The sequence below is a fragment of the Magallana gigas genome, chromosome 1 (genome assembly GCF_963853765.1).
Source record: "Magallana gigas chromosome 1, xbMagGiga1.1, whole genome shotgun sequence".
NCBI classification, from domain to species: domain Eukaryota; kingdom Metazoa; phylum Mollusca; class Bivalvia; order Ostreida; family Ostreidae; genus Magallana; species Magallana gigas.
The window spans coordinates 30292892-30320286 of NC_088853.1; the positions used below are offsets into that span (position 1 = coordinate 30292892).

At 31.5% G+C, this 27395-nt stretch overlaps 2 protein-coding genes across 8 annotated transcripts in view; both read right to left on the reverse strand.

The window, feature by feature from the left end:
* Nucleotides 1-13434, reverse strand: part of LOC136275811 (uncharacterized) — a 74139-nt gene extending 60705 nt beyond the window's left edge. Inside the window, exons 1-3 of the mRNA XM_066085847.1 lie at nucleotides 13212-13434; nucleotides 2142-2372; nucleotides 1050-1304 (exon numbers count right to left, since the gene is read on the reverse strand). Coding sequence (XP_065941919.1) covers nucleotides 1050-1304; nucleotides 2142-2372; nucleotides 13212-13326 — 601 coding nt within the window. The 5' untranslated portion in view covers nucleotides 13327-13434. The remainder of the gene's footprint in view (nucleotides 1-1049; nucleotides 1305-2141; nucleotides 2373-13211) is intronic.
* A 164-nt stretch (nucleotides 13435-13598) lies between these two features.
* Nucleotides 13599-26734, reverse strand: LOC105330569 (uncharacterized). Of its 7 annotated transcripts, none has more exons than XR_010707577.1 (7): nucleotides 26624-26734; nucleotides 19890-20120; nucleotides 19309-19545; nucleotides 16201-17840; nucleotides 15171-15212; nucleotides 14583-14657; nucleotides 13599-14507 (listed from the first exon to the last, which is right to left on the reverse strand). XR_010707577.1 is itself a non-coding variant. In XM_066065942.1 (6 exons), exons 1-5 carry the CDS (start codon nucleotides 26700-26702, stop codon nucleotides 14620-14622), a joined length of 711 nt encoding a protein of 236 aa, XP_065922014.1. In that variant the 5' UTR covers nucleotides 26703-26734; the 3' UTR covers nucleotides 13603-14465; nucleotides 14583-14619. The 7 variants fall into 7 exon arrangements, 2 of the variants coding, with proteins under 2 accessions (XP_065922014.1, XP_065922010.1); XR_010707575.1 differs by having other exon boundaries at nucleotides 15927-17840; XR_010707574.1 differs by having other exon boundaries at nucleotides 13603-14465; nucleotides 17715-17840.
* Between the last annotated feature and the right edge of the window lie 661 nt (nucleotides 26735-27395).

The following is a 27395-nucleotide window of genomic DNA, read 5'->3' on the forward strand; positions in this document are numbered from 1 at the left end:
GAAATAAATACGTGTTTACTTTTTGGACGCCAAAGTACATGCTTCTAGCCACATTACTGTATGTTATCTGTAGTTCTTATTCAAATACTGAAACATTCGTGCATGAGAGAGAGAGAAAGAGAGAGATAGAATTGTCGGCGGACTTTCGGATATACGAGAGACACTGCGGCTGGAGACTCTCTGCCATCCCTGAAAACTTGACAGTTTAATCTCTCAGAATATTTTTTTAGAAAAATAAGCCACAAACAAAAACATAAAATCTGTAATATCTTGCGATCTGAAATGACGATAAAAAAATGATCGACCAGTTTCCTACAAATTTTGCCTAGAGTAAGTTCTGAAAGCTTCATGAAAATCAACTTAAGCGTTTTTAAGAAAACCTTTTAGAAAAAATTATAATAATTATAGAGGAAAAGTAACAAAACAAAAACAAAAAGGTCTTCCGTTGGAAACAGAAGACCTTAATAATACGAAATCGTACAAAAACTATAAAGTCATCCGTTTGAAACGGAAGACTTAAATAATAAGAAATCGTACGAAAACTGTAAGGTCTTCCGTTGGAAACGGAAGACCTTAATGATTATCGTATTTCAAAAGTACATATCAAATTGGTAATGTAAGATTGAAAGTTTCATTTAATTTTACAAAAATGAATATATTCAAAACACGTGAAAACCTTTCTATCTGTGCTCATGGCGAATGAATTAGCAAAGTGTATTCATAGAAAATTGAACGTTGCAGATTTTCACTGCAATCAAAAGGGGAAATATACACTGAATGTAAATATATTTACATGGCTTTCAAATAATATACATTGTATTATGCAACGTGTGTTTCATATCAATTGTCTGCAATCGTATGTAAGAAGACTGCAATTGTATATGTAATTTTGGCATCCGTAATAGAGTTAATATAACCGGAGACATTTGTGTATAATCAAGCACCATAAAAAATAGTACATACTTTATACATCAATTTCAATATAAATGACATATTATTGAAAAACTGTAAAAGCAAACAAAAATAGTGAAAAATTAAGGAACACTCACCATATACTTCAATCTCACATACATTGTTATTAGTAAAATGATAGTAATCTTCAGGGTAGGCTTTTTTGGAAAGTCTCTCGTTGTAGTAAATAACATATTGTCCATGTACAGAACAGACGGCGGTGAACACAGCCGGTATGGTGTCTAGTGTAAAGTTGGTGTCTTTGTAACACAGTGTTCCCTGTAATCTATCAGTTGTATTGGAGACATCCACAGAGAATCCCAGAAAAGACGATTGGTTTCGAAAAGAAGATACTGTAATGCAAAAAGGTAAACTGTTTAGCAATGCAGAAAACACACACACACACACACACACACACACACACACACACACACACACACACACACACATATATATATATATATATATATATATATATATATATATATATATATATATATATATATATATATATATAAATGAGGTTTATATTGACACATTTGATCGCAAAAATAGTTTATCCCAAGATGTTATCTCCTTAATATATACGATACGATTTTTTTTTACCGAAATGAAAATACCTGATAGTAAAGTTCAATTGAAATCAAGAAAAGGGGAAAAAATATTAAATGACACATGATCTTTTTTTACCTAGAGAAATTAATCGGAACGAACAAAATTTCTTACGGAGATTTATGATGAGTGATGCTGTAATGATTTTTTTATCACTCAAAAATACTCCGGACACCTCGTACGATTTTTTAACCTAATCATTCACGTGACTTTCATGTTGTTTGCAATGCCAAATCCCAGTAAGTTTAAATTGATGTTTCTTAATAAAATATTTGTTTTTAATCTACTGTTAAGTGAAAACCGTTTGAAACCAGAATAATAATAGGAAATGCACTGTATTAAGATCTTGGGATATCGTATAGAAATGTTCAAGAAGATTCCCTATAATTCGATAACAATTTACGGCAACGGAATAAGTTATGGCGCAAGTCAAATAATATTTATTTTTTTTAAAGAAAAAATGTAGATTTTCTTCAATCCTTATGTGTATTTTTATTAAGTTTACGTCATTAACATAATAAACTCAATTCAGTCATTGTTGAAGAAAAAAAAAACTTAGAAAAAAAAATAAAACATACCGTATTGTTTATTGTCCGTCATGAAGTAGATGGTTACCTTCTCTATGTTGTGAATGCTTGTTAAATTCACCCACAATGTGGCGGTTTCAGTGTCAGCTGAGTGAACACAATGACCACTATTCTTAGTAAGGTTTGACTTTTGGCCATCTACGGCATTGCTGGCATCTCCTATGCTGTAATTTGTTTTAAAAGGATACTGTTGGTGCGCTGGCTTGTTTAAGGCAACATTCACTGTAACGATAATCATTTTTAAACGTAAACGACACACTTACGAGGGCTGCTCGGAAATTATTGAGACATTTGTTTTTATTTCTTTGCAAAAATAGTTCAACCCTTGAAAATTCACCAAAATTAAAACCAGGATAAAATTGAGAAAAATTTTCATTAGTAGTCCGTGACGTCATTTTCTAGTAATCATCTCTGGTAAGCTGAAAAAAACTGCCAATGTTTAGAGATCCAGAGCAACCGCAAACGTATTGCAACGTCATACAACGCCGATATTTTAAATACCTTACAAATGAATAGAAGAGATAAAATATTTGTAATTTTTAAATTATTGATTTTTTTTATTTTATAAAGCAAACATTTACATCTTCTCTCCATTTTTTTATTCATTAATTAAAAAAACAAAACTTTTATTATTGCAACTAAATTACTATTACACAATTATTTGCATATTTCTGCACTGTTGACATCACTTGGTGTGTTATAAAAAATTGCTATTATGCCCCCGTTTTCATTCTAGTTAATTATCAGTCAAAATCTGAGCTGAACTATAGCTCTTGACCGCTTTCAAGAGTATGTTTTTTTTTTTAAGGTGCCTCACTACACCTTGAAATATTTTCTCAAATCAGCAGAAAATATCTTGATTATGTAAAAAAAAAATAGGGGAAAATGTGCAATTCTAGATAAAAATGATATTTTCTAAAATGTCTTTCAGTAAACATGAACAAAAGCCCCAGGTGGATTCGAACTCATGACCTGCGGTTCACAAGCCTGATACTTTAACCACTGGGCTATGATGATATATATCTAAATCGATTGATACAAACAATTTAACAAAACATTTAAACCGCAATTTTGTGATGTAGTGTCGTCAGAGTTTTATGGCAAATTTTTACTTCTTTTTTTTATTGTAACCTCCGTATAAAAAATTAACTCTTAAAGGACGTATAGCATAAATGTATTAGACAATCACCACTAATGAACGTATTTACTTAAGGAGACACAATAAATTATTCTTTTTTCATTTGCGTTTATATGTATACATGTATATGTATATTGTGTGGGACTTGTTTTTTATTTAATCAGAAAAACGTATAACTGTGTATTAAAGTCTTCTACAAACTACTGACCACTGACTATTTATTAACTTATTAATTTTCGAGAAAATTTTGTTAGAAAATTTCGCGGACAAAGTAATTTACGGCAAAATTACTGTGTACTTTCTAGGATGACGTTTGTTTTACTCAATGAATAACAAATGAAAAAAAGTATTCAACAATTCATATGATTTTGAAGCGATTTTTATTTCGTATGAATTTGATTTACGGAGCACCATTTCACATTTCCACGACCTAAAGTGACGTCAAACTAATGAAAGGTAATCCAAAACCTCTTTTTCAAAGTAAAACAATTTAGTTCAGACACTTTTCATGCCATTACCCCAATCATAAAACGCATGTTCATACCATTATTTGTCAACTTTTTGTATAATGTCTTTTGTTTCCTATCGTTGATCATTTAGGTCCAAATATCTCTGTCAATGCAGGTTCGACTTCAGATAAATAATAAAAGCGAAATCCATACATGTATTTTCAAGGAATCAGTGTTTCCATTTTCAAAACCTCTATTCCAAATTGTGGTTCCAATTGTAAACCTCTGTCCTATAAAAATAGCAGGACTTTTATCGTCTCCATCGGATATTTTTCTGCATGCACACAAAATTTAATGACGGCCTGGTGTTCCAAGGTGTCCATTAACGTTAACGTTATTGACTCATTTTTCTATTTTTGGTCTTCCATATTTGGCGATACAACGGTCAGAAATTCTCAAATTCAATAGAAAATTTACAAACTAAACTTCGTAACTTCTTTTGATCTCATATGAAATATCGTTTTTAGCTCACCTGAGCCAAAGGCTCAAGTGAGCTTTTCTGATCACAATTTGTCCGTTGTCTGTCGTTGTCGTTGTCTTCGTTGTCGTCGTCGTTGTTGGCAGACATTCTTGGCAGATTTCAACCAAATTTGGCACAAAGCACCACTAGGTGAAGGGGATTCAAGTTTGTTTAAAAGAAGTGCCACGCCCTCTTTAAAGGGGAGATAATTGAGAATTATTGAAAATTTGTTGGTATTTTTCAAAAATCTTCTTCTCAAAACTGTTCGGCCTGAAAAGCTTAAACTTGTGTGGAGGCATCATCAGGAAGTGTAGATTCAAGTTTGTTCAAATTATGGTCCCCGGGGGTAGGGAGGGGTCACAAGAGGGGGATCGAGTTTTACATAGGAATATATAGAGAAAATCTTTAAAAATCTTCTTTTTAAAAACTATTAGGCCAGAAAACCTCAAATCAAAATGGGAGCATCCTCAGGTAGTGTAGATTCCAGTTTGTTCAAATCATGATCCCCGGGAGTAGGGTGGGACCACAATTGGGGGATCAAGTTTTACATATGAATATAAAGAGAGAATTTTTAAAAAAATCTTCTTCTAAAAAACTATTAGGCCAGGAAAGCTCAAATTTGATTGGAAGCAAGCTCAGATAGAGTAGATTCAGGTTTGTTCAAATCATGGTCTCTGGGGGTAGGGTGGGGCCACACTAGGGGGATCAAGTTTTACATATGAATATATAGAGAAAATCTTTCAAAATCTTCTTCTCAAAAACTATTAGGCCAGAAAACCTCAAATCAAAGTGGAAGCATCCTCAGGTAGTGTAGATTCAAGTTTGTTCAAATCATGGTCCCCGGGGGTAGGGTGGGGCCACAATTAGGGGATCAAGTTTTACATAGGGATATATAGAGAAAATCTTTAAAAATCTTCTTCTCAAAAACTATTAGGAAAGAAAAGCTCAAATTAAAATGGAAGAATACTCAGGCAGTGTAGATTTAGGTTTGATCAAATCGTAGTCCCCGGGGGTAGGGTGGGTCAACAATTGGGGGATTAATTTTTACATAGAAATATATATAGAAAATTTTTAAAAATCTTCTTCTCAAAAACTATTAGGCGAGGAAAGCTCAAATGAAATGGAAGCATCCTAAGATAGTGTAGATGCAAGTGTTCAAATCATGGTCCCCGGAGGTAGGATGGGGCCACAATTGGGGGATCAAGTTTTACATAGGAATATATAGAGAAAATCTTTAAAAATATTCTGGGAAAGTTTTCCGTCCAAAACTCAGTACTTAGTGTGAAAGCACAGGTTATGCAGATTTATGTTTGATGAAACCATGATTTCCTAGAGAAAAGTGGGGCCACGAAATGGGAGGGGGGGGGTGGTATATAGGAATAGAGAAAAATCTTCTTACATTTACAACAACAAAAAGGGCTTGGTATTTACCAAAAAATAAGAGGAGGATAAAATTGGCAGATTTTCAATTTTTTTAAGCAAGATCTACCGTACTCAGTTGTCAGGATATTTTGATACTGTAATGCTAATTTGATCAGAATTAAGGCAATTGTTGCTCAGGTGAGCGATGTGACCCCTGGGCCTCTTGTTTTTTTTTATGCGCTTGAACTGTACATTTTCTTAATTTGGAAAACTGCGTGTAAAATAGAAAACATTGAAAATTTGACATGTTTCGTGAAGCATATCTTATCAAAATAAATAATCTGTACATTTTTTAAGGTGCATTTGAAATAAACAAATCTTTACATATTATTAGATAATACGTCAGGATTCAATATGAAAAAATTCGCTGCATGTATCATTCGAATAGTCCGCTCGCAATCGAACTTGTCCACGAACTTTTCTAACAACCCTCGTAAACATATTGTTTTAACAAACAAGAATCAAAACCTTACGTGGCAATATTTTTAGAACTGGTTTTCAACGCCTATGTAGAGTTGCTTTAGCATTAAACGAAAACTAACAAACCCTCCAACAAAAAAGCTAGAGACCAATAGGCCGTATCGGTCACCTGAGTACCATAGCAAATACACAAATTTGTCGAGGAGTCGAATATATGCATTTAATTAAGTTTCATTCTGAAGTAGAAAAATTATATTATTGTAATGTCGACCACCCCCCCCCCCCTTTAATATTTCATAATGGACTACAAAATCTATAATTTTAGCGAAAAACTTGATCATAATAGACTGCATGACCTGACATAGAAAAGATGCAAGACTGATAGAAAATATTTTTCCCATATTTGTTCACTTCAAGATATGTTTTATTTTTTTATGTTTTCATAGATTCACTAAAAAAAGGTGACTAGTATACATTTTTGTTTAAAACAACCTCCCATCCCCATCCCCATCCCCAGGGGCAAACAAAAACTTTCCTTGTGGGCAATTAAAACAAAAAAAAAGGCTAATTTGTTACTCATGTCTCCTGTTCCAGATTTTTAACATTTAACATCACTGACATTTCATTACCATATAGCATTTATAAAAATCATTTTACATGTAAGTTTTTTTGTTTTTTTTATAAAGATCAAAACTGTTTTTGTTTCAAATACTTTCATAACTCTTTGATCGTACAACTTCTTAATTACATTCTGTTGAATATATTCAATGATTAATTTCTTAAAGGTACCTGCAGTGCTGGTCAATTTTTGATATAATGGAGATCTATTTTACAGCGATCTGCATAAGTAGTTTTCGAGATATTTGGGGAAAACCCGATTTCACACCTGAACGAGTTTTGAATCAAGCCGATTTGGCGCGAGATGAACTGTGACGTCACGTAGTCAACGCCGCTATATGAGAAACAGGAATATCGTATGAAAGCTGTTCGTATTCTTGCATTGTTTTATCGATATATGAACATTTTTCCTGTTGTTTTATTTCCTTATCAACCCTGGATGACTAAATGTAGTGTTGTTTGAGTTTAAACACGTATATTATCGAACAAAAATTCGGAAAATTGTTTGCTTCGTGAATTTAGTCAAATGTGTAGCACATTTTGCTAATAGAAGCATAGTATATGTAGCGAAATGACAATTAATCAAAGCACTATTGTTATAAGAAACATATTTTGTTATTATTGTCATTCTTTCGAATGATTTTTCCGTGACATTATTAACTGATTAATAATATATTGATTAAACATATTTCGTAAAAGATAAGGCGGGGTCTATTCCTCGTATAAAGCATAAAATTACAAATGATATCGACCGACTATTTAATAACATTGATATCGGACCAATAACAATCAAAAAAGTATGCACTCTTTAACAAACCAATACGAGATTATAAACGGATCAAGGCGAGAGTCCAAGATGGCTGCATGATTAAGTCTGTCTCGTATTCTATAAAACTACGATATTGAAATTTCATTTTACATTTATTTACATCCTTTGTCAAAATGTTCAAGTTTATTCCGATTTCATAATGATTCGTTTTCAGTATAACAATTTAAGCTATATGGAGTTATAGCGTAAAGTTGCTGATCATAGCGCTCAAAGAAAGTTGCATTTTATTAAATAAGAGAAATTAAGACTAACGTAATTACTTCCGAAATAATGACTTGATCACATAAAGAAAAGGTTTAAATTGCTGAATTGTAAATTTGGTAATTATTTAAGTGATTAGATAAGTAACAATAAAGGCATTTATTTCGAACATTAGTTTACTTTTTGATAGTTTCATGCATGATTCTTATCTCTGATTGACGGACTATACAAATGCATTAGCTTACGAATACTTGATTTTTTACAGTCTAATTTTTTTGGTTTTATTTTTTAGCAGTTGAGTAGCTAATTATACACAAATCAATTTACCAGCCTAAAGGTGTGAAACCCTCTCTTTGTTCACCAGACTCAAGTATCATGAGTATACCCCAGACACACACGTGTGTGGAGCAGTAGCACCGTTAGTTTACCTGTTGTTTCGGATCACACGTGTGTGAAAGAATATTATGTAATCAAAAAATGAATAATTAACACAAATCTGCATATACAAGCGTTTTAAGATGTCGTATTTATCGGTAAAAAGGCGACGAGGATAACAAATTTAAATTTCCTTTAAAAATTTGTTATCTGACTAATAAAATAATTACGGATACAAATTTCTAAATCTACAATACTTATAATAACTAGATATGTCAAAACATCGGACCTATATCAATCATTTTGGCTAAAAAATCGAATTTGATTTGTATAGCCTCGTAAATAAATTTCCCTTCTGTTGACCTCGTGACGTCATTTCCGCCGAAGGCTCAGTATCGCCTACTTCTATTTTCTCTTGATTTGATTTCAAAACGCAGGTAAAAATCGATACTTTGAAGCGGCGTTACACCATTATTTAAGCATCGATTTCGATGCGGTTTATTGCATTATATTCTGGTAAATAAACTCTTTGACATAAGTTTCACATCGGCTTGGCTTCAGGTACCCTTTAATATGAGCAAACAAAGGACTTTAACACCAATATGACAAAGCAAGTGAAGATAACTCAATTAAATGTTACGAACCCCCCCCCCCTCCCCTCCCCTACTCAAACTCTTTCTAAATACACACACCCTTATATGTACCAGCTGTAACCCTTGCCTTACATGTAGTTGACCTTAAATATTGTTGAAGATAACAGCTTATTTTTTTTTTAAATATGCAGTCAGTTTTACTCTGTGCCAGTAGAAATCAACGAACATTTACGTTAAAGAGTTATTCGTACATTGAGGGTACCCCTTAGGCCTGCCATTTTTACAATTTCAATAACCAGATTTTTCCGTTGGCAAATCCGGTAAAAATTATTTTGTTAAAAACCATTCTTATTGCCCACAGAAAGGCTCTGAAGTCGACAGTAAAAAGATGCTTGAGTTTCTGATAGACAACATCTATGTAGTTTTTGGAAATCAAGTCTTCCAACAATCTGTTGGAATTCCCATGGGTACTAATTGTGCCCCATCGTTAGCAGACCTTTTTGTATTCTGAATTTATTCAAAAAATGAAAAAAAAATACTCGCTGTGGCCTTCACCTCAACATTCAGGTATATTAACGACGTATTATCAATTAACAATTGTTATTTCTATCAACAAAGCAGTAGTTATATAAACTTAAATTACGCTTATTCACGTCTGATGGTAAAGTTATCCCTCTTATTAAAACATCCGTACACATATTTACCCAGTTTTTTTAACGTGAATATAGAATCAGAATTGAGTAAATCAATAAATGTTGCCATACTTGGTCGTACATAGAAGTATTTCTAAAAATATATAATTTCCTTAACTCCATGTAAAAATCACACACCAAAACAAAATAGTATTCATCTTCGACATCGTTTGAATTGCAATATATACATTTCCTTTCATCAATAGGACATTTTTTATCATATTTACCAGATTCGATTCGTAGACGATGTAAAAATAATCTAAGTCTACTTAAGGCTTTCCTATATTTATCACATAATATGTGATTAAGATACTCTGCCTGGTGCAACAATGGACAAAGAGCACATGGCGTGTGTGACTGGTCAGCAGTGGATGCTCACTCCTCCATGACACCTGATCCTACCTCTATCTTTTTAGAAGTCCGCGTGGCTCTGCGTTGAATTTGTATATCGTTTTATGGATTTTTGAGATGGTTGACAGTTTGGTATTGTAATTTTTTTCATTTGAGCGTTTATTTAAATGGATATTTATATGTACACATTGTATGCATAGTGTACACCCATGATTCAATATACTCAAAACTGAAGGGGGTTAAAAATACAGTCATTGGGTCTACATTTTATAACATTTGTACAAAACACATTAAACCACTAATTTTTTTTATCAGTTTGTTTATTTATCAGTATACAGATTTTTAATTGCCTTCGATTGCTAAAGCTACTATTTGAAGCAATCCCGTGTGCGTTTAAATTGCTAGCGTACAGTTGTATATCAGTAATACATATATGCTTTATAGGACGACTGTGTATTGTAGAAAAATTGATTTTAATTACCATTTATTGCAACGACTATAAACATTAACACAAAATGTCTTGTAAATTTTGTGAGTATACGATCTGAATGTGTAATTGAAATCGGCTGAAGCGTTTTTAAGAAAACGTTACCAAAAAAAAAAAAAAAAAAAATAATGAAATAAAAAATAATTAGATGCGAGGTGTTTGAATGCATTTTAAAAAGGTTATCAGGATAGTTTTTTTTTATCATTTCCTAAAACTTCTTCAAATTTCATTCAACCCACTTGAAGGGTTTATTCATAACGTGGTGAAGGATATCACAACAGGACACTTAAGAAACAATTACGTGCTGAACTGCGCATTTGACAAAAGCACTTTCAAATGATTTTTCTCTCTAAATGCTCAGTCAATGAATTCTTATACTACAAATCAAACGCCGCCTCGAATAAATGAGCGAAATAAACTTTTGCCTTTGGCTTTCTGCATAGTTAAATAGAGGCGCCATTTTTGCCATATTCAAGTCTCAAATCAATATTTCTAATCTAAGAAATTACCTACATTATTATTTCAAAATCCTAGTAATATATATATATATATATATATATATATATATATATATATATATATATATATATATATATATATATATATATATATATGCACTAAAAATAACCAACGACACGAACAATAAAGTAAAATATTGTCAAATTTTCGGGACAACCCGTCCCTTCTTCAGGACAATAAAATAAAAACTACATAAGAAAGAAAATATCTTAAAATAATAATTATATCAGTAAAAATTCATGTAAAAAATTTCATTTGAAAATCTAGGTCAAAACTAATTAGACCCGGCCTCGTTAAACCAGATATAAAGTTAAAATATACATGTTTCTGTTTGAAATATGACATCATACTGCTTATTGTGGCGACATATCGATGAGAGGAATTTTTACTCAATCGATTGCTGAGAGTTGCCTTATAATACCCGAAACACTTTCAAAAAATGGGGAATTATGGGTGCCAAATTTAACTCATATCATATATTTATAGTTCTATATAGAAATGTTACATTAATTTGACCTGTTGATTTAACTACATTGAGATTCAACACAGATAAAGCTATACATAAGGAGTAAGGAATTATTTGAGTATTATGAGGTGATAATTTCGACCGGGGCGTGATCAAAACAATAAAGCCCGAAGATAGATTTGATCACGCCCCGACCGAAAAATTGTATCACCTCATAATATTCAAAGAATGATTCCTTTTTATTTATATAGTTTTAAGCCATTATACAATTCAATATTTGAATATAAATAAGCATACCCTGCTGGCGCCCCAATTTGAAGTTGTAATGGGTTATAAAGTACAAAACCGATACGTAGTGCTATCACAGGCAAACACACTGGAAAATTTTAATATATAGAGATATTATCACAAGGAAGTTTTATCTTTCAATTGTTTAATTTATCTTTGTATATCCTGTACGTGAACATGTGCGATCACTAGATAACACCGGAAATTATGTTGCAATTTTACATGAAAATGTATCGAAAGAGTGAATTTGCATTAATAAAAACATAGAGTTCTCTCAACTTCTTTATCAAAATATATTTGGCTATCATATCTTTGATTTTCTCCCATGTTTATCCTAAAGGACACTGCGCCCTATTCTAACCAGTCTTGAACTTCAGTGTATTCCACATACTGTCAATGACTTTTCTTTAGCTTTAATTAATTCTTAGTCTGGATACTGTATTGGTGCTGCTTCATTACAGTCAGACGGTACAAAACAACAGCTAAATCCGACCGTTGTCAGATTGCCACATACAGTTTTCTTCTTTTTCAGTATGGTCTGTATATGAGTTAGTCCTTCAACCAATCCATACACGTGTTTGTCTTATCGAATAACAAGCATTCTGAGAGTATTGCATAAGCAATACATGCCCCCTACCGGTTTGTAGAAATTTGTGAAAACAATGCACTGTTATGCAGATTATCATTTCTTACCGTCTCAACAGACCAACCCGATAACGAACCCGATTGTAATAATACAAAATAACCTGTCGATTTTTACAACACAATGCTTGACACTATTTTACAGAACTTATTTGTTTGTTAGAAACAATAAAAGGAATGGTCCAAGTAATGCACGATATTATTACTGACGGACTGTTGGAAGCAGAGGAAAGCTATAGTCCCCTCCGGTGAAAACCGGTAGGGGACTAATAAGCACAGAGATGTGACGATAGTCTGATAATCATCTTTATGTAAGAAACATTTTTATGGATAAATCTTACGTTAGCAATGCCTGCTGCCTAATCCAATTATGTTTATTGACTGATGAAATATTTTCAAATCAAATAATCTAGGAAGACAACGCCTATGGCTAACATCTTCGGAGATATTATTTTGTTACAAGTCAAAACTATCATAATACTTAAGTACAAATATGATATCAAGAGGACAACCTCCCAGTGACCTTACAAGAACGCTCAGACTGTCTAGAACGGGTGAGTCAAGTATTAAAACAAAACCGGTTATTCGACAATTACTCATCTTTTTTACTTCCGCTGACTTGTCAGGCACGTAGCCTGGCTCTCCACTTTTTCTCTTAACAACAAATTTTCTAAAATTTACGTATCAAAAAATGGAATTATGATGGAATTATCATGCAGTTGCCCCCCCCCCCCCCCACTTTTTTGGGACTACGTAAAGAATTGGAATGAAATGAAGAGCGAAATTGAGGTTATAAATATACTATACAACCCCCCCCCCCCCCCCCCCCAGGGATTAGGATTTTGAAGATAGAATTGTTTAGCAGTTTGTTTTGTGTAATAAGATTTGTTTGTATTCACAATGAGAAGAAAATATATTGCCATGAATTAAACGCATGAAATCAAGCTATCTTTAAACTTCCTCAACGCACAGCACATCCTTTTTGTTTAAAAGGAGTAATTTTATGACATGTATTACTTACAGTGTAGTTTATATTAATAGCTGTACATACCGTGACATTGAGACAATCCCAGGAGACACGAGTATAACACCAAGGTCAATAAAATCATTTTGTTGGTAGAATGCATTTGGACGCGCCTGATACAGACTAGAAACATTCTATTCATAAAAACTTCCCTCTAGTTTGAAGCAGAATATCTCCAATAATTGCCAACAATACAGCTCTTTAATCGGAAGTGTAATCCCGATTGAAGTACATTAACACTGTGGGTTTTTTAGATAGTGATTGTCGGAAGAAATACAAATGACTGATACCACACTAATGCAGAAAAGATAATTGTTTTATTATGTGGTTGTTTTTCCCCTTTGTGTTGCAATTGTAAATATGGAAAAAACAATTTTTGCTGATTATTTTATTTTCAATTAAAGTAGAACATGTATAACATTGTTATATGTTGGCTTGTATGAATGAGATATCAGCAGTCTCGAAAGAAGAATTGATAGAATTTTAAAGGAATGACAGACGAGTTCTTTGTTAATACCCGGTGTTTGTATTAAAAACAGCCAAAACACAAAACAAATGAACACATATTTAATGAGAAAAAATATATATGCAACAGAGAAAAAAAATAAACTAAAAAAATATTTAAATAGATTCTAAAAGAGAGAGTTGATTCAAATTTCAACAATAAATAATTAAATACTTCTAAACCCAAAAAAAATATCCAAAACTTTAAACAGTTAATTTGATTTAAATGTATTTGCAAGAAATTTCCTTAATCTTGTTAATCATTTTTCAAATCAATTTTATCAAATATCACTACAGTTCTATTAGAAATGTTCAATACAATAAAAGTAAAATATCGATTGATTGTGTAACTTTCTTCGGTACTCATGGTTTAGACATGAAGTGTCTTGTGTCTTTTGCAGAAGTATTTCCCCAAACAGTTACAATTGCCTCCTAGGATCAAGACCTGATGTAGGGATCTCTTTAGGCAAAAGATCATCGATGTACGGAAGGGATGTCATGCCCTTAAGTGGATTGACACATACACTTAACAGAGATTCACTCTGACATGATTATATCATCTTCTGTTTTTCAAGGGTTTGAACAAGTTTTGAAGATATGATTTCAAGTCCCTTAAATGCACAGGTTTAAGTGGAATTAAAAACTGAGGTAGGCTATGGCTCTTACGAGATGAGTGGCGGACTGTTTCCGCAACTTCCTTGACGGTTTACGCAGATGAGAACGCCATTTTACTTTCCATACATCCAGAGTGCCAGTCAAAATCGAATGTTGTGTGTCCTGCCACCATTTTTTTAAAAAATCAAAGTATAACACGGAGTCCTATTAAAAAAATAAGAATATTTAATCTCAGTCAGAATTTACTAAATGATTCAATCTAGTATTACAAGTGTTTACCTTCATAGGGACTTTTTCTGTTATTTTTGAACGCATGCTATGAGGATTCATCAATCAAATCAAATACTTGCTTTCCTGTAAAATTATAGAAGACTTGTTAAACTCTTTCGTTAAATACCGAAATCTGATTGGTTTAGAAGCAATTGGTAATCCGTTCTATTACCCTCAGCGTTAGCAACACACTTGGCAACAGGTAACACAACGAATTAATTGTAACTGTTACATGCGCGTAAATTATGCGTGTACGGTTCGCCGTAGAATTCACGTCATTTCTATATAAAAGCAGTAAAAATTTCTTTAAGATTAAGACATTCAGTATAATAAAATAAATGATACCTTTTTGGGAGGATAACAGTTGAAACTGACATCCCTCGAAAACAATTGTCAACCTCCGCTTTGTGTCAGTTAACAATGGTTTTCTCGGGGTGTCAATTTCAACTGTTACCATCCCAAACAGGCACTATATATATACATGTATATTGATGCCATTTAACTTAAATTATTTGCGGAAATGATATTTTCAGCACTTAAACAAACCCATTATAAGGAAAGACTTAATATTAGCAATGCAAAAAGAACACTACTTACGTTTAATTACCATAATCAGTCATTTTAATACCAGCTGCAGTACTTTGAAGAAAAGAAAAATATCAGGACCTAAATTTTTTTTAAAATATCTTCGGACTAAAACAAACTAATTCTGTTTAGTCTTTGTATAAAAACAACACATGTCGCACAGTGTTTGAATGTATACGATAAACTGGAAACCATAATATATTAGTATCACACGCACATGTATCATAAAACAAAAAACAATGAAAAATGACATAAACATTGTATATAAAAGATTCAGCGACTTTCTCTTATAAAAAGTTTAAAACATAAATAAACTTTTTATTAGCATTTAGAAAAGGGGAAAAAAGATTTAAATATTTTAACTTACAGATCATTTCAGTAAATGGTTGTATAATAATTAAAGTATTTGAAAATCCATTGCACATGTTAAGTGTTTATAAAACAACATTTTTTTTTTCTTTCTAGATTTACTTAAAATGAATTGAAATAAAAAACTATTTTCAATGAAACGTTATCAGAATTTAGAAAAATATATTAATAAAAATCCGACAATTTCTAATACCTATTAAATTATTTCCAAACTTTTCGACTCGGAGCTTTGATGGAAAACTACGCGTTACTTTGCTACTTTGCCTGTTATTTTTTCTACTTTCACTTTTCAAGATTTCAATATAATATCTTCATTAAAATTGTTTTGTCTCTTATTCGACTCGAGCTAGCTAAATGCTTAGTTATTGTTCTGTGGAAAATGTTTGTTGACAGACTTACCGTTTAACAATTGGCTGTATATAAAGGAACCGATTTCCCTAAAACAAATCCTTTTAAATCGGTCAGTAGTTTCAATAGTTGAAGTAGAGTAGATAAAATGAAAACTAAAATTAATGATTATCATCGATCGATGACAAGTTCTTCGTTCTTAATTTTCCCAGAGAACACAGCTCTGAGCTAAATTACACGTTTTAGGATGAATCGGTTACTACCAGCTATAACAATTAAATACTAAAATGCAAATAAATAAGTCAAAATTGTTGGCAATCCTTACCTTAATCTTCATGTCGAATTAGGAATTATTCAAAAATTTCTGCATCCGTGACGTTAAATACGACGTTTGTTTGTTAACAAAGTAAATGTTGATCGAGATCTAAATCCTGATTTGATCAAAGTTATTTTAAATAAGATAGCAGGCAAAATTTTAGTAGACTAATATGATTTATACGCCATGTATTTACTTCTTAATGACTACTACTATAAGTGTAAGAAATAAGATTAAACTTTATTTACATCCGTACATGTTAAATGTGTAATTTCAAGCATGTTTTTAACTAGTATATATTTTGTATGTGTTAAACACATGAAAAATTAATGTTACACATTAGTATCATTCATGTGTTTAACATAGATTTTTACACACGTGTATTACATTTGTTTAATACATGTATGTGTATAGCATATGAAAAAAATTATACACATATTTTACACGTATGGAGATTTTTTGCATAGTTTGCAGTTGTTTGCATAGTTTTGTATTCTGTATTTATCAAAATATTATATGAACAATTGAATTTTTAATTTAATTGAGTCATTATTTTTAAGAGAAAACAATAAATTTTATATCAAAATAATGCATAAAACAATTCCTAATGTATAACTGTGTTCTCTTTTCTTTTTAAATGTTGCTTTGTGAACGTCATCTAATTTAACTTATAAAAATCATTTTAAGATTTTACGATAATATATTTGTTTCTTTTTTTTTAAAATATTATCAATATTACCTATTAGGTTTGTTACTGACTGTGTACAGAAATTTGTGGGGTCGGTAAAGTCCATAGAAGGCGAGGCGGAGCCGATCCTTCTATGGACTTTACCGATCCAACACATTTCTTTACACAGTCAGTACCAAACCTAATAAATGTTTTGTTTTGTCGAGGACCTAAAGTTTGATATGTGATCAAACAGAAGATAATACATAATATTAAAATTCATAGCTTAATTCTCTAATTTTTTACTTTTCTCGTCAGTCGTCTGTGCAAACCTGGATGCCATATTGTAGGATCATAATATTACGTCACGGGCAAAGGGGGGTCACTCTAAATATTTTGGGGCTTAAAAATTAAAGGTATGGTTGAACATTTGTGTAAAAAATCAGCTTAAATAACGTTACGTCCGCCATGTTGCCGTATAAATTTTGACGCTCGCCGTGTAAAGAAATTTATAAGGCAATTACGTGACGCTATTCATCCAATGACGTCGAGACATTCCAGTCCGAGGCAAAACAATATATTATATCAAGTCCATACCTTGATTTCCTTAAAACAAATATATACTATCAATAATATAACTAGAATACTTAAAAAGGGAACAGTCTCATGATGAAACAAATATTTAGATAAACACATATTCATTTACATGTTTTAAGATAAGTTTAGGTGGAATCATAATTGATTTAACAATTTCATTGTAAACATAACATTTTTTATTCTGCAATTAATAATTGTTCTTTCTTGAAATCAGAAGTAAATGATGGACTAAGACAATCTAACTTAACGTATATCATACCTAGCTCGCATTGTTGACCTTTGTAACCAGGTTTACACTCTTGACATCTGCCCGTCTCTTTGTGACAATACTGACAATTTGCATCCGGGCAAGGCAAGAATCCAAAACATCCGGTAGCCGGACATCCTTGCACAAAATAAATCGATTAAGTATTCATAGAGAGATACAGTTTTTATTATGATAATACACAATTATAGCCTTTTGATGTTAGTCAATATTTTTTTAAAGCTAATTAGGTATACTAAACTCGAACTTCGTCCGATATTGATATACTCTCACCCTGTCTATAAAGATAAACAAATTAATATTTCTTCAAGAACGCGACTGACAACAAAGGCTACACTTGTTTTATTGAAATAAATGTTAATCTTATATTCTTCAAGAGTTTAGAAAATAACCCATTTTTTCATCCAATCAGCAGTCGCTAAATATTTTATTAAGTGATGTTTTTAATCGAAAAGAATTTCTCTAAGTTCACAACAACGTCACAAATCGATTGAAAGCTAGGAGAGCCGTAAACAAATGACAGGTAATGTATGATTGGCGTAGTACTTTTGATCAGCCAATGAAAAAGTGTGTTATGTTCTAAATAAGTTAAATCATATTAAGTAAAGTTGACGCGATTAAGAAGGGGCTCGGACTCTTAGCTCCCTCCGCCCCCTTCTTAATCGCGTAAATTTTACTTAATGTGATCAAACTATTACATAGTTGTAAAATATTTGGTTTTTTACGTATATTCGTTGATTAATCTGTGGAGACATCGCCCATGCCAATACCTGTATTTAGTCATGTAATTCTATTTGAAGTATTGTAAGGTTTATGAATTTTCTATGTTGTGTATAGTAAGGTTTATAACATAATTTATAACACGATAACGTGACAGCAATCGACGAATAATACTCTCGGGGAAATGCAATTATATTATTATAAAAATATTCATTAAGAAAATTGTACTCAAAACCTATTTTTATTCGTAGACAAATTAAACCTTTAAATTTATGGCTACTGTAAGTTCCTTTTTTACGCGAGTACTTAATTCTCCAAGTCCGCCGTTTTTCGTCAAATCACGAGAATATAAAATCGCGAATCCCGAATTTCGACGTTTACACCGAGATTTTAAAAATCGCGTTGTTTACTTCTCGCGATTTTACGCGGATATTAATTCCTCGCGTTTAAATAGGAATCTTCAGTATTTTCTCGCTATTATAGCATTGTTTAAAAATATGTTTCCGTGCGATCCGAGCGAGTAATAAAAGAAACACTTGAAATAACACTTGCACGCATATATTTTTATTAAAAGATTTTACAAAGAATCAAACTAGCTAAGAATTGAATAAGCTACAACAATAACTAGTGTAAAACCTACTGTATAGAAAATAGTTTCTTTGATTTTGTATGCAAGAAAACATAATAATGTGCATTTTGTGAAGTGGTCATCACCTTATATGTTCATGCATGTACTAACCTGCACTAACTATTACACAGTCCCTAACAATCAATAACAATAGAATGATACATAATTGCAAAATGGTTAATATGGTAAAGCAAAAAACAAAAAACAAAACAAAACAACAGAACAATTATGAATGCTTACCATATACTTCAACCTCACATACATTGTTTTCAGCAGATGGAGTATAAGTATCAGGGTAGGTAACACCTGTCAGTCTTTCGTTGTAGTATATGACATATTGTCCATGTAAAGGACAGGTTGTTGTAAACACATCAGGTATGCTATCAAGTGTAAAGTTCGTGTCCTTGAAACAAAGTATTCCTCCTAGCCTATCTGTGGTGTTGGAGATATACACAGAGAATCCCAGAAAAGAGGTTCCTGAAATGATTTTTTATCAGCAACATATAAAACAATGTTAAAAAGTGGTACACAATATATTGACTTGTATCAAACAAACAAACAAGATAACAATACGCGTTTGAATGCTTTGATTTGTATCGATCTTAAGCAGATTCTCTACATCTGCATCGACAAGTTGCTGCATTTGAATAAATTATGCTGCAAGTCAAGTACATTCCCTGAAATGTATTTTTAGAAATTTAAATTTTCCTTAATTTTTTGATAATTTACTATTGAATTAAAATAGTTCGTATACAGTACATTTTTTGACATTATCAAAAAAATATCAAAACAGCCAATCTCTTTTTTTTTTAAAGACATACCCCATGCCCGATTGTCCGTCATGAAGTAGATGGTAATGTGATGGATGCTGTGAATGCTTGTCAAGTTGACCCACCAGGTAGCGGTTTCTTTGCCAGCTGAAACGACACACTGACCACCATTCCTAGTCAGATCTGACTTCTGCCCATCGACGGCATTACTGGCATCACCTGTACTGTCATTTTGTTTAAAGGGATTCTGTTGATATGCTGGCTTGTTTAGAGCAACATTTACTGTAATTTTAATGATCTTTTATATTAGGATACTAAAAGACAAAATCTACTGATGGTGGGAAAATTAGCGTCATATTTAAACAACTTCTTTTATTTATGTGTCTTGTTTGTTTGTTTTTGTTATATGTTTTAGCCGCTAAGTGTGTGCTTATTAATTCTGTGAAAATCAGTGTCGGTATTAGCTTGGTATATATGTCAAGAATACAATTTGTGTTGAAAAATGTGTACTTGTACTCAACGGAAATAATCAAAAAATAATAATACACCATCATTAAGATCTGTTATCTTTATAATTCATCAAAATGAAAAATCTTTTTAAAGAACAAAATATATTTTATGTCTTTAAAACTATTAAAGCAGTTTTACCATTGCACAAAGTACGATAAAATGTATGTGTGTGTGTCTGTATGAAAAAATGTGTTGAACTCATAACTTTCTAGTTTCCTGTATTTTTACGACTTGTTTGGTTAACATCCGTTTTGTAATATTTTTTATTTCTGAAATATTATTTTTGCATTTAAAAGTGTCTCTTGACCGGCTTTAAAATAAGAAGATTTGAAAAATTTAATTTACCAATACATTAAATGAATTAAGGGGGCAAAGGACCGGGACTGGGTTGTTCAAAACACTAATTAACTTTAACAACTGGTCAAATCTCTTCTCCAGTGGTTAAATTTTTACCAGTTGCTAAACTTTGGTTCTCACCTCTTACGCACAATCAGTTTTCAAAATACCCCCTTACTTCAAAGGAAGAGTGTGCTTAATAAATCAGGAAATTTTTACAAAGCTTTGTGTTATTTATATTCAAAAACGGAATTTTAAATGAAGTGACTCGCGAAATTCTTGTGAGAATAAGTCAAAAACGGAAGTATAAAAAAAAAAACAATAAGGAAATCATAGAAGTGCATTGGTTGAATTTTGTAGTGTCTTGATACAAATTATAAAAACATAACGTACGTAGGCTCATTTATCACATAGAAACAATGTATTTTAAATACATTTTGCTATTTTAATAGTTTGGTTAATATTTACTTGCTAAATGAAAAGATAAAGCAGGGCTTCGTGTATTAAAAACATGTGGATTTCAAAATACAACTCTTATTTATCGCTGTTTAGTATGAAGCAAGGAAAAAAAGCATAAACACTCATTTTAAACAAAAGAATTATCATTTATGACTACAGTAGACACATTTCGGATATCAGGGCGCTTTACTATCCGGATGGCTGGACTTGGGAACAAAAGCGTCCGGATAACTAAGACTTCACTAAATATATCATCTGAAAAATAATGGAATGGGAAATACGCATTATCTCTGAACTCTATAATGTAGATACATGTAAATTATTTACTAGCTTGAGCGTTTATTATATTATTATTATTAGTGTCTATCATAGCAATGCAAAAACATGTATTCTAGATGATACTAGTAATTTATTAAACAGTGCAGTTTTGTACTATTTTTAAGGGGATGATAGATTCTCCTAAAAAATTAAAATAAAAAAATGAAAAAAAAAGGGAAAGGAGGAAAATATTTAAATGATACATACTATAACTTCCAAAATCGAAATTATTTTAAGTAAGTTGGGTGGGGTGTTAAGAATTAATGCTTACAGAACGTTTTTCAGCGACAGCAATAAAGTTTGTGGAAAATTATTGTAACTCCGTTTGTGTGATCCAATTTGTTTGTTTCAACAATGCTAGACTTTCACTCATGCTTGCACATGTTGAGTAAAGAAGCATTATTTGAGAAAAGGAGTTAAGAAACTATTACCAAAATCATGTAAATTTAAAGTTTACTCTTTTATATGTATTGGCATTGTTATTAAACTATAATTGGTGGTTTCCCCTCCCGTCACTATATATTGTTTTAAATAATATGATATGTATAATACATTTTCATTAATTATTATTAATACATTTTTATTCATTATTATTTGAAATATTACCGGTATTCCCTTTTCTATTTCTTAAAACCACAATTCGAATCATCCCCTTCCCCTCACATTTTTCTGCAAGGGTTCAAGCTAGAGGTAAAGAGGTACATCGCAGTTAAATGGACATGGTCATGATTTTGGTCAAATTCTATTCTTATGTTTTTATTATTTACAATGTTTTAGAAATGCATTTCTAATAATCAAATAAAATTTGAGAGTCATTCGTAGAGTTATAAGCAAGATACAGGACTCGCAATTCTTTGTTATGTAAACAAGGTTCGTGCCCTGTTTTTGTTTACATAGGGTCAATATACCAATAACAATCTTTTTCCAGCTTATTTGTCTATTTATTTATTTTAAGCGTAGATAAACAGTTCCTAACGTTTTAAACATTCGTTTCAGGTTTAAAATCTGAAACTTTTACTGCAACGTTCAAAATGTAAACAAACGTTTTGTTTACAAAGCGAATAATTCCAAGCTCTGTAACTCTCTTTTAACTCAACAAATGACAATCAAAATGCGGTTGCCTATTAAAGATGCCTCTCTGAAGCATTGCAAATATTATAATCGGAAAAATAATTTTTGACCAAAATCGTGAAAATGTCCCTTTAATATACGATTTGGCCGCAAATATAGCCTTTTGCAAACATCAGACATTTTTAATATTATACATATTTAGTTTAAACATATTCAAAGAAACGCAAATTTCACAATCACCATGGTCTAAGAGTCTTAATTATCTTACACGACACCATTAAAATATTTAGGTTTTGTTAGGGATATATAGGACAGTAGTAAGTACAGGTGTATACGATAAAAAATTGGATATTTTTTTACTATTTGAACCACTCTAAACCAAAGACATCCGATTAAAATTATGTTCTACAGGTATTGTAGTACACGTTTACATTAACTATTTTATCAAAACAGCGTGGGCTTTTAGTGAGTTCAATAAACAATTTTAGAAACGGCTTTATCCTCCCCTCTCCTACACATGATGACTTGTGTACAATTTAGCTATCCCTAGGGTCTTCCTTAGGATTGTTATGTACACTTCATAAAATTCATCTGATTTCTTTTACATTTAATCAATAAATAGCAATGGCCCAATCCAAACTAAAAATAAGCAAGTCAACTCCCCTTTACTCAGTCAGTGGAAACTAACAATTACGTCGATAGTAAATTAATTCACATGTATAGAGAAAATATGTGCCAATTCATAAAATTCAGTCAGGTGCAATGTCTAGAGTAATGCAATGTCCACAGTTCACTTTTCTCACAATTTACCTGTATTGGAGCAAACAAATCATTGAGTCCATTACATGTATTTTTATTTGGTTGTATAGATTGATATAAAGTCTTGAACCTGTTTAATGATAAATTAATGCTCTCTGTTAAAAGAGTTATCAATTTGTTTCTCAGCCATAATTGACAGACGAACAAAGTAATTTCATAAGGGATACTAACCACTAGTTAAACAATAGTAACCAGTGGTTAGATACCCATTGGCTAAGTTCACTTCGAGCAACACAACTTTGTTCACTGGTTATTAAACCAGTGGATACTGACTTTGACCAAAGGTTAAATTAACCAGTGGTCAAAGCTAACCACAGTTTTGAGCAACCAAATCCAGGTAGAGCAAATTTAACCATAACTGTGATAGAAACAGCATTATGGAGTCAACTTAAAAATAGTTAACAATTTTAAAGAGAAGATCTTGCTTCAAAAGATATTGAACTCCTTATAATCCTATGCGAAATATTGCATCGCTTTTGTTGTTTGATTGATTGTAATTTCAACAAATTAGAACAAGGACAAATGCATAACAATATTATAAATAGTAGTCTTGAATTTGAGCATATGACATAGATATGTTTCCTATGTGAGAAGTCTTAAGAAGACAAATTCAAAAATAAATTTCACTTTAGGGCCATCACCTTTTGTTTAAGAACAGATTTTACATCAAACGAGTATTTTCTCCTCTATTTCTTTAAAAAAAACCTGATTGTGGTTCATAATTCTAAAAAAAAATAGAGGTATTGTGAGAAAGCTCACAATTGATACACCCTGCTAAGAAAAAAATCATAACTCATGTATTTTTTTTATAGAAAACATTGAATAAAATCTATTTAGTTTTTTATAAACTAAAAAAAAAGAAGAGAAAAGGCTGCTTGAAATGAGGTTAGACTTCAATCTGCATAGACGGAAAAAATGGCATCGCCTCCTTTTAAAGTACTGACGTACTTATCAATAACTAAGTAACTTTTAAATTAATTTGATAATTTGTTTAAAGAAATACATGCATATATAAGAACATAAAGTGTTCTCTCAAATGGTTCATTTTTCAAATATCCTTGAAGTATGTACATGTATTTTCCTATGTGAAAGAAAAGACTAATTGATAGCCCCATCGATCCTTAAATTTCTCAGTACAATCAGTTTCTAATTTAAGTTTTGTTTTAAATATAATACTTGTCATCAATTAACCTATAAGTAAGCTAACTCATATGATATCCATCATGATGAGAACGTTTGTGAACTAGAAAACTGACCAGTCAGGAAGGGCCCCGCTATGACAATTAATATAGAGAAGTGAAAAAAAACTTTGAATTCCATCCTCTTTATATTAACAATGATGAGAAATAAATGCCCAGCATAAGATGTAAAGAACTGCAATATATAGGATCTCGTGATTTGTATTTGGATATGATTTTCATCCAACAATTAAAGTGTTTTTTTCTTGAGCCTTAGTGAGGGGATGAAAGACACAAGTTGGATAAAAATCATATTATACTACAAATCATATGAGATTCTATTTATCCCATATTTTATACACCACAATCAATGTTTATACTGTTTATTAAACTCCACATTATTTTACTTCATTATGCCTACGCAAATCCCGTTGTAAAGTCACAACTGTGGGATATCAAAAAAATATCCAATGAGTCATATCCATGGGATAAAGGAGGTTAACATGGGATGAAATAAAATTTGTTAAAAAAAACAAAGAATTGATACCAATGCAATGATACCTAGACTTTGCCTCAACTTCAAACAAACCACTTGCATACACATGTGTACGGTAATACATATAACAGATAAAGAGAGACCTTAGATTTTCTGAAATAGGCAAGATAATTAATCTCAGGGGATTAATTATCCTGCTCTCATCCATTTATTGAATTTAATCAGAGCTTACAGAAGGAACATTTTCAGGTACTATTCTTAAGTTTCCTTTAATATAAACATAGCAACCAAAAACAACAACACCAAAACATCCATTAAAAAGGGGAAAAAAAAGAATAAAAAAACTGATATCTAATATTTTTTTATTTTTTTTATTTATTGTAATTCATATATTTTTTTTTTTATTTTACAGAATATTAGTATTTGGACTAGAATGAAATATAGTCTTTATCAAATACCATCCTTTAAACTGAGGGGTAAAAATATTAGGGTGCAGCTCATGGAATGAGAGTTTAATTTGCTTCAAAACAAACATCAGTGCAGACAAAGGTGTTCATTAATCTCGATATGACAGATAGAGATATGCCTCTAAATTTTCTGCAGCAGGCAAGATAATTAATCCCAGGGGATTAATTGTTCTGCTCTCTCATCCTTTTCTTCTAAATTTACAATTAAGATTTTTTTTTCAGAAATGACAGAATGGGGTTATTATCTGAAAACCTGTTGAAATTAACAGCATTAAGGCAGAAAAAAATTAAATAAATAATTAAAAAATAAAATAGTGTGGAAGGTTAATTAATCCCAAAGGACAAATATTGCACAGCCTTCAATGTATACGATGGTAACATTCTCAGCAGTTATCTATCTTTGCCCATTCATTCTCAGCAGTTATCTCTCTTTGCCCATTCATTCTTATGCATAGTTAGGAATCTACCCCACCACCCCAGCTCCAAACCAGAAGACACAGAGAACCAAACTTAGCATCAAAATATGTATTTCTGCCTACTGAACTACCATACCAAATTTGAACTTGATTGGGCAACCATAAAAAAAAGTTATTAAAAAAAACCATGAAATTTGTGGACGGAAGAGTGACAGACGGACGGACAGAAGGACGGACGGACAGAGTGATTACTATAGGGCACCCGCAAATCCTTGCGGGGCCCTAATTATGTATATTGCCTCGTATTTGATCATCAAATGTGATATAAGATAAAAATGAAAAAAACAAAAAACAAAAAAACAAAAACAAAACTTTAAGAATATGCTTAAGGTATAACATTCCCCTATTGTTTGAAAATAATTTTATTGTAGTAAATGAAGAGTTTGAAATTTGTTTAACGAATGTTTACATTCAATAATTTCCACATTTGCATTCACAATAGATTAGCCACATTTGTTGTATTAATTCTAAAAATCTGAAGGGAATAAATGAATGTATACCTAGAATTTACCTATTTAAATTGTATTGTAAAAAGAATGTTCTAACTTTTCTGAAGCTTAGTTAAAGCTTTTGTCTTTAAAAAAAATCATTGATTGGCCGCGTAAAATTGACTATATATAACATTTAACGCATTTGTCTCAACATAGATACATACCGTAGCAAAGGCTAACTTTAACCAAACTGATGTATAACATCAACTTCATTGCAGACAATTTAAATGTTGAACACTCCATGTCTGGGTGTTTTGACAAGAAGAAAACATACTTATCATGTAGAAAACGGAAACAATTACGTAGCATTTTTTCCGGTTTTCGTAGTAGTATAAGTTATACTGTGAGACTAAATCATCTACAAATATTCATGCATAATGATTGTGAAATTTAAATTATAAAGCCATTTACACAAAGACAGGATATGCAAAGGCTGCAAACAAAATTCACTAATTTGAATTCATAATCGTCTTTTGCTACCAAAAAAGCAAATGTTCATAGAAATGTATTGTGGTATACGTCATCAAATATATTACCTGACATCCATCGTGTTCTGTTTTTAAACGATCCCCTTCAAATACATTTTATTTATTTTATCATACCATTATCTCATTTTTCATGTTTTAATTCCATTGCGCCCACGGTCATCAAATTTGAAATAAGTATGATTTTATTTCCGTAATCAACACAGAAAAAATATTAGTTTATAATTGCTCAACATTCATAAAAAGAGCCCATATGAATTCAATAAACAAACAAGTTTTAGGGGGAGCTATTATTTTCTTGCAGAAGATTGTTTTGACGGAAATGAAATAAGTTAAACAATTTTATGAAATTCAATATACTTTTCTTTTAAATATACTTTATATATAACGTACATTTTAACATTAGATAAGTTTGGAACATATTTACATAGCAATGTTCAGGTTTCCTAGA